The 12,125-nt window shown below is 45.3% G+C and overlaps 1 protein-coding gene across 1 annotated transcript in view; it reads left to right on the top strand.

Moving 5' to 3' along the window:
• The first annotated feature begins 1,526 nt into the window (after positions 1-1,526).
• PRPSAP1 (phosphoribosyl pyrophosphate synthetase associated protein 1) overlaps positions 1,527-12,125 on the top strand; it is a 33,624-nt gene continuing 23,025 nt past the window's right edge. Inside the window, exons 1-3 of the mRNA XM_082371226.1 lie at positions 1,527-2,215; positions 4,681-4,733; positions 7,025-7,091. Of these exons, the coding sequence (XP_082227352.1) occupies positions 2,046-2,215; positions 4,681-4,733; positions 7,025-7,091 (290 nt within the window). The 5' untranslated portion in view covers positions 1,527-2,045. The remainder of the gene's footprint in view (positions 2,216-4,680; positions 4,734-7,024; positions 7,092-12,125) is intronic.

Genomic DNA, 12,125 nt, shown 5'->3' with positions numbered 1-12,125 from the left:
TTCCAGAACATCCGGAGGGAAATCAGCCTGCCAACACCTTGATTTTAGGACTTCTGACCTCCAGAACTAAGATTGTGTAAGTTTGTGTTGTTTTAAGCCACTTGGTGGTAATTTGTTACCACAGCAATAGGAAACACATATAACTTCTAACATACTACATAATTTACTCAATTATTATGTTTATTTTAAAATTGCTCTCCCCCTGCTAGGTGTACCTCTCCAGGGTAGGAATTTTTATCTTTTTTTTTTTTTTTCCTCTAAAGTATCCCAAACATCTAAAACGGGCCTGGCAAACAGTAGGTGCCCAGTAAATGTTAATAGATGGATAAATGGATAGATGTAGAAAGCGAGAGAAAGGAAAGAGTCAAGGATTCTCCTGAGACTTACTGACTGGGAACATCACGTTATGTTTACTTACAGAGGGAATAGAGGAGCAGGTGCAGTTTGGAGAGATCTGAGAAAATGAAGATGGGTTTAGTTTGGGGTATATTAAGGTTTGAGGGGTTCAGTGGGATATATATATGGAAAAAATATATATATATGGAAAATGTGAAGGGAAGTGGTTTCCTTTAGTTTTAGAAGGTAACATGGCTTATGGCTGGGCCCATCGGCTGAACTTGTGTACAGGTAAATAATTTGGTCTAAGCTATTTACCCCATAGCCCATTTGCTTTTTTCCTTTCCTTCTTTCTTGTCTTTCTTTCTCTTTCTTTTTCACCTGCTCTAGGAGAGAGGGGGTGGGTGCATCAGTAATTCTGGAGAGCCAGCTGGAATGTGGGTCAGGCTGCTACAGGCCCTGGGGCAGTTCAAATTCCAAATCCTGAAGCTTCAGGCTTGTGAGGCTTCATGACACAAGAGTCACAATCAATTGCTCCCTCAGGCCCAATGTCACAACAGGCAGAGTCCTCAGAAGATGGAGAAGCAGGAGATCAGCCTCCCTCCCCAATCCTGAGGCAACTGATAACTAGTGACTCAAATGCTTCCCTGCCCTTTACTTTCTTCTTGGACCTCATTCAACAGGTATTGATTGCGTGCCTCTGGAACACATAACACTGCCCTGGACACTGGGAAATACGAAGAACTAAGTGACATACGATCTTGCCCTAGGAGGACTTACATCCTAGTCGGGAAGACAGATGTTCACAAAGCTAAATAAAAATAGAAGCAACTATACATGGTGCCATGCACGGTACCGCCCAGCGGGAGAGGGCGGCTTACTGTGGTTGAAGTATCTAGAAAGACTCAGTGGAGCAGATGTCACGTGAGTGGGTCTTTAAGGGACTGGAGCACATGGAAAGGGAGGAATAAAGGCTTTTCTGATCGAGAGCAAAGACCGGCAGGAGTGCCTTGACTCGTTCAGAGAGACTTGCCTTATGTGCAGATGCAAGTTTGGAGTTTGGGGAACAAAGATCAGGCTCAGGAGTACACCACGTTTTGGGCATTTTAGTATCCCAGGCAACCACCCGGAAATAACCCCGCCCTCCACTTTTCAAAGCAATCCCAGCCTAGCGCGGCGCATGCGCCTCGCAGGGCTCTAGCGCTGTGTTATCATGGAGGCGCAGAGCTAGATCGTCAGCCACCTCGGAGGCTGACATTTTGGATCCTGGCGAAAAATTTGGAAAGGCTGGCACCACTACCAAGTCAGGCTGCACCACCCAAGAAGATGAGAGCAAAAGAACTCCCGTGGAGCGACAAGATCAGGCGGCGGAGTGAATCGTGATGCTTCCCTCGGAAAAAAAGCTTGTAGAGAGTTGCCCACCGCCCTGCCCTCATCTGAGATGGTGACTATGCGGGCGCTCTAGCCGCGCCTTTTCGATTCCCGGAGGGGGCGGTGCCGTCGTCACTGGCTTTGAGGTGGCCGCGGCGCAAGTCGCGGCGAACTCTCATTGCGCCCGAGCCCTTAGAAGCCTTTTGTACGAGGAGGGTGGGGGTCTCTGACCTCTTCCCTCCTGTGCCGGGTTTCTCGGTTTCTTCCCTCCTCGGGCCTACCGCTCCCCCGTGCAGCCCCGCCGCGGGCCGGCTGTAACTGCGCCCCCGGGCCGGACGATGCCCAAGAAGCTGCTGCTGCTGCCCCCGCTCTCCGTGTCCTCCGCTTTCCGCGCCCCGCGAGCCTGCCCAGCCTCCCGCCCGGCCATGAACGCCGCCCGCACCGGCTACCGAGTCTTCTCGGCCAACTCCACGGCTGCCTGCACCGAGCTGGCCAAGCGCATCACCGAGTAAGGGGCGGAGGCTGGGGATGTCCCGAGGGGCCCCTTCCGGGAGACGGTCCTTGCTCCTCTTCGCCTCCACGTCCCCCGACCCGGGCGAGGGGTAATTTGGCCCCATCGTCCTGCCCCTGGGGGAGAGAGTCGCAGAATCCTGCCGTTTCAGGTCTGGACAAACCCTTGGAGGTGACAGAGGATCACCCCCCCCCCCCACCCCCAGTTCTGCAGCTGAAAAGCGTTCGTCTGACTCTTGCTGGCTTCTCCCCACCCCCGGGTCCTTGGACCGCTCGCCCTGCTTTCGGCTCCCCACTCCCACCTCCCAGGTGGTGGTGAGGATTCTGTAACCGCTGGATTAGCGCCTTGGAGAGAGGGGCTCTGGGTTTGGCTCCCTTTCCCACGGTTGGGGTTGACCTCTGAAGCTGGTCATCGCCATTCCCAAGTCTCCCCGAGGAGACGGAGGCCCGCACGTAGTTACAACACCGGGGACTGACGGGGCGGGTGCAGTAGGTAGGGGCGGCAGGAGGGCCTTGCAGGTGGAAGACCCGCGAGGCGCAAGGTGCACCGACAGAAGCAGAGGTGTAGGGGAGGGCAGGGAGAACAGGGCAACCCTAGGGGAGCAGATTTGTCGGAGTTGGTGATAGAAACCATGGTCCAACCGTATTTTGTAAGTCAGATTCCATCAGTCTAAGTCTTTGCCTTTCTTTGTCTTTTTCACCTAAGGAAGCCTCTGGCCTCAAGTGGCCTTTGGGGTCTGAAGGCCTTGCCAGTCTTGCCCTGGGCAAGAGACTTGATTTTCTTGAACTTCATTGGTAAAATAGGGATAATTCCATCTGTTGGACCCAGAACATTGTGAGCACAAACAAAATAATGTAGATCAAGCATCTAGCAGAGCAGAGGCTCATAGTGGCCCTCTGAATAATACATGTTTACTAAATGGCCTCTTTTCTAGTTGGCTCTTGTGAAGAATCCCAGAACCCTAGTGTAAAGGAAGAGCCTTTTGAGCCCTTTGCAAATAAACTTGTTATAAAATAAATAAGCTTGTCTTTTAACTTTTAAAGTCATTTTCACTTTTTAAACAACTTACATTAGAGTTCTGTGGGTTTTTCAGAGTTGATAATTAATAGCATGAAGATATTTTAAAATTCTAGATGAAAATGTAGAAGAAAGGGGAAACTTTAGTCATATTTTCTCAGTAATGCCTATGTTCTTTTCAGTTAGAGTTTTGAATGAGATTGGAAGAGTATAAAAAAAAAAGAAAACCAAACAATCCTTTTGCAATCTACTACCTAGTTTCTATTTCTAACCTCTGATTATTTGTCTTTCTTTTTGAGGCCAACTAAAATACTAATTTTAAATATGAAGCTTGTGTTTGTTTATTTTGGGTCAGATTTACCACAGTGACCTTGCTAAGAGAAAGCAGAGGGAGGAGGGTAGATTTAAATAGTCAATGGTTTTGCTTTTTTGTTTTTATATTTGGTTCTTGAAAAGTTTGTTCCAGAAAAGTTTTAAGTTTTAACCACTTTTAAGTGTGCAATTCACTGGCATTAAGTACATTCACAGTGTTGCGTGATTATCACCACTATTCATTTCCAGATCTTTTAATCGTTTCGAACAGAAACTCCGTACCCTTTAAGCACTAACTCTCCATTCCCCCTACTCCCAGACCCTGGTAACCTCTGTTCTACTTTGTGTGGCTGTGAATATGCCTATTCTAGGTACTTCCTGTAAATGGAATCATGCAGTATTTGTATTTTTGTGTCTGACTTATTTTACTTAGAGTCATTTTTTCAAGTTTCATCCGTATTGCAGCATGTACCAGAATTTCAGTCCTTTTTAAGGCTGAATAATATTCCGTTGTACACTTGGTTGGAGTGTTTTTAAACAGATTCCACCCTTGTATCATTTCACTCACAAAAATGGTAATGCTAACTGATAAGAACTGAAAACAAACAAAAACCTACCATTAATTCCTTAATATCTAGTATCTAGTCCTCGTTCATATTTCCTAGGTTGTACCCAAAACGGGTTTTTACGCTTGGTTTGTTCTAATCAGGATCCAGACAAGATTCACACTGCATTTGGTTAATGGCACTGAAGTCTGTAACGCTTTTGACAATTGAGGCATTTACCTTGGGCTTGTGTTTTTTGGAATTGTTGCTAGTAACCACATATTTGTTGGGTATTGATGTTCCAAGGCAATTATTATTCAAAAAAACAATGGAACTAGACACTAAACTTAGGTTGTGGGCTCTTCCCAGTAAAGCAGGGTGTTACAGATTGGTGAGCGCTGGAAGCTGCTTGGGGATGTGGAGTGACAGCAGGTTTTTAGTTCTCAATGAATTAAATTTTCTAAATTTTTTTTTTTTTTGTAAAAGAATGCCGGTGTAGTTATTGTAGTCTTTTTGTTGAACACATGCCTGTGAACTGGAGTTTTTTAAAGAGTGTTCTTAATTGCCTCCCCCTCCCCCTCCCTTTAGGCGTCTTGGTGCTGAATTGGGGAAGTCTGTGGTTTATCAAGAGACCAATGGAGGTAAGTTAAACTTATTTCTTAAACATCCTTTGTTCTCTAAACTCTGTTTAATCGACTGGCATGTTTTTAAAAGGCGAATGTTAATCATGTTTAACACAGAAATACGTTTCTCTTTTAACAGTTGGGGCAGAGGGCATTCTGTTCGTCCCTCTAAATCTTGACTTTTTTGCTCCTCCTTAAAAGTCTCCTTTCCTCCCGTTCCAAGATAATACAAATATCCTGTCATTTTAGAATGAGAAAAAGGAACGATGTAGAGAGTAAGTTTTTTCTTCCATATTGTGCTGTAGTTGATAAGTACTTTCTACATTTATCTGTTTCATTAGGCCATCAAATGGCATTAAGTGCAATCAGTACTAGATAGTAATGACTTATTTAAAAACCTTCCTTGAGTTAGTTTTATCTCTCATTTTTTCCTCTCAAGTCTTGTCGACGCTCACCCTGGGTTAGTCACCCGTTTTTGCCGTCGCCTGGGTTTCTGGGGAGACCTGGAACATTAAATGATATTGCTTGAAGGCACTTGTTGATAGCAGGTGTTCCAGGAATGCAGCAGCAGCCTAAACCCCCCGGTGGGTTCCAGAGTATAACGTCGTCACTCATTGCTAAGACAAGTTCGTATAAAAACAACTTGGAATTATTTTTGCAAAGTTGAAGGCCTTGGATTCATGTTTTTGTACTTGCTTTTCTCCTTCCAGGGTATAACTGTCTATGGTATAACTAGCTTAACAGGAGATAATTAAGACAAAATTGATGTTTGGGAAGCTAAAAAAGCAAAGTATCGGAAGAGGGAAAGATAGTTTCATGGGTAGTAATGGAAAGCACACGTTCCCGGGGTGTGTATAAGTTACACGTCTGTTATAATTAACCCCCAGAAACCCTTCATCCAGCTTCCACATTCACAACTTTTAACTTGGTGACGTAAGAAATTTTCCTGCCAGGACAAGTCAGGAGATGCTGGTATTTAAAAACCTGAAGATGAGTGCAGATAGGTGAAATAGCTTGTTTAACAGAAATGAATTTCCTTCATTGTGATGGCATTTGGGTTTCTCATAAATGAAGCGCTGGAGGAAAAGAGGGTGGTTTAGGGAAGACCTTTTTCTCCATCCTCCCATCCCTGTTCCAGGCCTCCTAGCTCTCTCTCATGCTGTCAAAGTAGCTTCTTAACCGGTCTTCTTAACCTCCATTTTCAGCCTCTCTAGTCTGTTCTACTCACCTCCATCAGGATATTTCCAAAATGCAAACATTTTTACTTACTACTGTTTAAAATTATATAGGCCACGGTCCAGTCTCCTTAGCAATCACGTGGGGCCCTTTGGGTTCTGAGTTCTGCCCATCTCACCTGCTTCGTCCTTCATCACGTCCGTCAGCACGTCTTGTGCGCTCTGATTCAAGAATCCATCTGAAACCTGCCTGCCTCTCACTACCTCCACTGCAGCTGCTCTGGTCCAGCCCGCCATCTGTCGCTTGCCTGGACTCCTTCAGAAGCAACTGGAGTGGTTCCCCCAAAGCAGCCCTTCTTGCTTTGCCACCGTTGTCTTCACACAGTAGCCAGTGATCACACGAGTCCTCCAGTGGCTCTGCTGTCACCCCTTGGAATAAGATCCAGACTCCTGCGTGGTGTGGTCCTGGTCAGCTCCCTGACCTCCTTTCTTGTCTCTTTCTCCTCTCTCACTGTGTTTACGAGCGCATAGTGGCAGCCCCACTCTGCCCCACATCTTTGTAATGTTCCGTACTCCGTTCCTCACCGTATGTTCCAGTCTGCAGCGAAGCCATCATTCCCAGGCCTCTTTCTCTTTTATCGTGGCTGGTCTTTCTCCTGCACATTGGCCTGGAGAGTTTGCCAGCCTTTGGCATTGCATTGTCTCTCCTGAGTCAGTCTTTGTCCCCTTGGTCCAGGTCCCCCACTTTGGGACCCCAACTCAGGGCCTGGAACAGAGGAGGCATCGGCCTTTGTTGAAAGAATAATAAGGATATTAACTTTTGGCCTCTCTATTCACTGTATACTTTTCCCTAAGCATCTTGTGTTTATTTAGTGACGGATATTCTTTTCTGGACCCTGAGATTTTATGTACACTTGTTTGTTGCTTTTGCCTTCTAGTCTATTTTGGCTTATTCTCTCCTTAGCTTGACTATTTTTTACGTAAGTACATGCCATTCCGAGGTCTCTTAAGAATTTATTTTGGTGCGCTAAGCAAAGCATTGGTTTAGACTCACCTTTACTCCCTCCAATTGCTGCCTAATTATTGCACCATGAAGAGCTTTTCTTCAAACTGCAGAACATTTTTATTTTTCAGAAACAAGAGTTGAAATAAAAGAATCTGTTCGTGGCCAAGATATTTTCATTATACAGACGATACCCAGGTAAGAGTCAGCACTACTTTATCCCTCTTCCTCTAAAAATCTTATTGATGTAACTTATTATCTTTTCATATGAACAACAATTCCATTTTCTTTAAATTATAAATGTGTTTGCACATTAAATGCTTTCCAAAATACTATATATATGTGTACACATATATGCTTGTGGGTCTATATATGTATGTGTGTGTGTCTCTCTCTCTATACATATATGTATATATATAGTCTTTTGGGATTCCCGCCATGCTTGTCACACTATACTTAACTGTTATTGTTTACTTTTTTTTTTTTAATTTTATTTATTTATTGGCTGTGTTGGGTCTTCGTTGCTGCATGCGGGCTTTCTCTAATTGTGGCGAGCGGGGGCTACTCTTTGTTGCGGTGCGCGGGCTTCTCATTGCGGTGGCTTCTCTTGTGGAGCATGGGCTCTAGGCACGTGGGCTTCAGTAGTTGTGGCGCACGGGCTTAGTTGCTCCGCGGCATGTGGGATCTTCCAGGACCAGGGCTCAAACCCGTGGCTCGTGCCCGCATTGGCAGGCAGATTCTTAACCACTGCGCCACCAGGGAAGCCCCTGTTATTGTTTACTTGATCATCTTCTCCAAGCTTTAAACTCCTCAAGGACAAAAATATCCTACCTCCATTTGCAGGAACCTAGGCCAGTGTCTGTTCGCTCAGCTCTCCTGGAAAGCCTTTGTTGTTGTTAAATGGTGGGTTTTATTTTGCACAGTGGCCCGTCTCTAGCCTGTCTGTCACAGATACCATCTACCACTCCTTCCCTCAGGGTGGGAGGACTGGCCCTGGGGGAATCCTGGCATACCTGAGCAGGAACTTCCCTGTGAGGTTATCTCTTCTCAGCCCCTCACTGGGAATGGGGTCGTCGATAGATCACGAGTGTCTTTGAAAAATCCAGACCTTCACGTCTTGGTCGGTTTAGATTCCTGAGACCCTGTTAGTAATAAACTCGGCACTGGCTGCCAGCAGGGTGCGGACGCTTTACACGTATCATTTTTAATCCTTATGTGTCAGTCCTACATGGCAGCTCTTGTTGGCCTCTGTGATACTGTGATTTATGATAAGAAATATGTATCTGGTCTTCCTTTCCTGGCACAGAGCACAGAGCACAGAGCTCCTAAAACCCTTGGAATATCCTAAGTGATAAGAGCAGTAAAGGTATCTTTCGTTATTCAGAACAATCCCCTTTCAGTTACACCTGAGTTATGTGAGTGAGGTGATTTTTGGAAAGGCCCTGGATAAACACAGGACGGGGGGCTGGTTGCCAGGGTAACCAACCTTGTGATTACTGGGTTGGTACTTTCAGCCCGGCCCCCCTGACTTCCTGGGGAGGGGAGAGGGGCTGGAAGTTGAATCAGTCGCCAGTGGCCAATGATTTGATCAGTTGTGCCTGTATAATGAAGCCTCCATAAAAAACCGAAAGGACTGGGTTCGGAGAGCTTCTGGGTTGGTGAAGACGTGGAGGTGCTAGGGGGGTGGTACACCCAGAAAGGCGTGGAAGCTCTGCACCCCTTCCCCTATACCTCGCCCTGTGCACCTCCCCCATCTGGCTGTTCCTGAGTTACATCCTTTATAGTAACCTGGTAATCTAGCGAGAAAATTGTTTTTCTGAGTTTTATTTATTTATTTATTGGCTATGCCATGAGGTGTGTGGGATCTTAGTTCCCCAACTGGGGATAGAACCTGTGCCCTCTGCAGTGGAAGCACGGAGTCTTAACCACTGGACTGCCAGGGAAGTCCCTGAGGTTTTTTTTGCCTTTTTTTTTTTTTTTTTTTTACTTTGCTCTAGCAAATTAATCGGAGCTGAGGAGGGGGTCATGGGAACCTCTTGATTTATAGCGGGTTGGTCAGAAGCACAGGTGACAGCCTGGACTTGCCCATGTCTGAAGTGAGGAAGGGGGCAGTCTTACTGGGCCCTTAACCTGTGGGATCTGATGCTTTGTCCAGGCAGAGAGTGTCAGAATTGAGTTGAATTGTAGGATACCCAGCTGGTGTCCCGAGATCCCGAGAATTACGTACGTGTGGGAAAATCCCCACACAGTTGGTAACCAGAAGTATTCAGTGTTGTAAATGTACGGAGAAGGGAAAAACTGTTTTTCCTTACAGCCCCCTGTGAAGGGATTGAGAAAACTGGGTCTGAAGGAAACTGAGGACCACAGGGTCATGGAGTGAGTAATCTGAACCCAGGTATAACAGAGTTTCCCTGTACACTGATAACTGGTAGATACTAAGTATTTTAATACTTTTTTCTGATCATAAAGAATAATGTTCATCTCTGTAAACACAGGCAGTATAGAAATGTGTATCAGAAAATAAAAATTCCCCAGCCCTCTGAGATAGCTAAATACCTGTTTGTTCCTCTTTATTTGATAATGTGCATACAAATTTAGGCTCCATAATTCAGGTGATCCTCAAAACCAAAATAAAAGTAATTTTAATTTATCTGCGTGGTTCAAGTTTCAAAAGGGTGTATGATGAGCCCTGCCTCTGCCATCAGCCACCCTGCTTCCCTCCCTGGATACGGCAAGTGTTATCAGGTTCTTAGGCATTCTTTTCAGAGACTCTGTGTGCTCAAGCAGTTGCTTATATGTTTTTCTTAATTTTTACATAGAAGGAGTCTAATAGGGAATCCCCTGGCGGCCCAGTGATAGGACTGTGTGCCTCCACTGCAGGGTTCTGTCCCTGGTCAGGGAACTAAGATCCCACAGGCCCAGCGGTGCTGCCAAAAAAAAAAAAAAAAAGGAACCTAGAAAAATGGTACAGATGAACCGGTTTGCAGGGCAGAAACTGAGACACAGATGTAGAGAACAAACGTATGGACACCAAGTGGGGGAAAGTGGTGGGCGGGGGTTGGGGGGTGGGATGACTTGGGAGATTGGGATTGACGTGTATACACTAATATGTATAAAATGGATACCTAATAAGAACCTACTGTATAAAAAAATAAATAAAATAAAATTCAAAAATTCAAAAAAAAAAAGTGTAAGATACCTCTAAATTGATAAGTTAGCAATGATTCTAATATCTACCTAAAGTTTACTCAGAAAATTATTCTTCTTCCCAGAAGAAAAAGACAGTTATAAAATAACCATACTTGTAGCCACATAAATTACGTTAACGTTTTTTAAATATGAAATTTGTAGATTTGACTACATCGTAATCACTGAAAAAATATAATTATTTTTAAATATTTCACTTAGTCAAAAATTTTTCCTACCTTGAGGTCTTCTTTCCCTAGATGTACTTAATTCTGAAATGCTTCATCCACTTGTAAATATTTTCTTTTCGATCAATTAGTCAATACACTTAACATGCAGTAAAAAAAAAAAAAAAGTCTAATACACTTTGCTGAACTTTTAAAAATAAAGCATTGTACTGTATCAATACAGAAAGAGCTACCTCATCTTTAAAAGATTCTAATTTTGAAACAATCACAAACTTCCAGAAAACTAGCCTGTGCGGTGCAGCCACTTTAGACAGAGTTGCCAGCCTGGTGCCTCACCACCCCAAACACTTCAGGATGTAATTCCTACAGACGAGGGCTTTCTCTTGTACAACCACAGTGCCACCGTCAGAATCAGGATACTGAGACCTCTGTGTTGTCACCACCTAAGCCTCAGACCCCATCCCCGTGTCATCCGCTGTCCCCCAGGGCTCTTCCTGGCACAAGGAGCCAGTTGAGGCTCAGGTAGCACTTGGTTGTCTGTGTCGTGTCTTCTGGACAGTCTGGAACCATCCCTCGGTCTTTCCTTGACTTTCAAAACTTTGTCCCTTTTGAAGACGACACTTTGGCCAGTTTATTTTGTCGACTGCCCCTCCGTTTAGGTTTGCCGTGTTTCATTATGGTGGGATTCAGGGGAGCTGTGTTCCCACCTTGTCTTCTGCGGCTTCATACTGTGTTCCGTGGACACACCGAAGCTTATTCAGCCCGTCGCATACGCTGTGTCTCTAGTCTTGTGCTCGCCAACTGCGGAACATCCTGTATGTGCGTCATATTGCCCGTGTTCGGGGTGTGTCTGTACGAAGATGCCAAGAAATGCGATTGCTGGGTGTGAGGATCCACGCATTTGTGGTGTTGAGAGATGTGGCTGCATCGATAGACACCTGAAATACTTGTGGTATCGATAGATAATTCCATATTGCCCTCCATGGGGGATCTACTAATTTATGTTTCCTCCAGCAATTTTGGTTTTGTACTGTTTGTCTCCTGGTGACGGGAATCTTTTTTGCCCCATGCTTCTGTTTGACACTGCATCCTAGGAATGAGGGGAAAGCCTGCGGGGCTTGCGTAGCCCTGGAACATGTGTAGTCAGAGAGCTTTGACACTCCCCTTGGCTGCTCCCTGGCCTTCTGTGCTTATCCTGGTTTTTGTTGGTGGTGAATAGTAAGGTTGCATTCTCACCACTTTTTTTTTTTAACCTCTGAATTCTTGAGTTCCTTAGGGTATAGGACAGAGCTGCAGGTGACCCTAGATCCTTGGCTTGGCCTCTTTAGACTACTGAGAGCCTTTTACTAGTTTATTGAGGGAGAGAGAACAGAACCTTGACCTTTGTAGCCATAGACGGGCCACCTTTGTCACTCATCCTCCAGGAAATACGGGGGTCTGAGTCCAAAGGCAGTGGTGATCAGTGAAGTCTCTTTACTCTACCCTAACTGAATTTGTGACAGCAAAAGAATGTGTGTCCTGTCAGGAATTGTTTATCTTTAAGGAATCTTAGCCTTAATTCACAGGTCTGCACCTCAGCCTGGAATTTGAGCTCTGACTTTGAACTCATCTCTAGGACAAGAGTTAAACTTGGTCGTGGTCAGTTGTGTGCCAGCACATGAGCAGCTGTGCTCTTGGTAGCTTTGTTCTGTTCCGTGTAATCAGGGATCATCCCTGAGTTGGGGGAGGAACTAAGAGGTTATGACCTTGTCACGTCAGAGACCCCACTGTGTCAGATAGTCCTGGATGCCATTAGTGACCTAGTGACCGAGGACTTGATGAGCTGCCTTCCGGCTGTGTGTAGACAGCTGACGTCCAG

This window comes from Balaenoptera borealis, assembly GCF_965194805.1.
Source record: "Balaenoptera borealis genome assembly, chromosome: 20".
Taxonomy (NCBI): domain Eukaryota; kingdom Metazoa; phylum Chordata; class Mammalia; order Artiodactyla; family Balaenopteridae; genus Balaenoptera; species Balaenoptera borealis.
The sequence above is the reverse complement of the archived record's forward strand: the minus strand, read 5'-3'. Positions and strand labels throughout refer to the sequence as shown.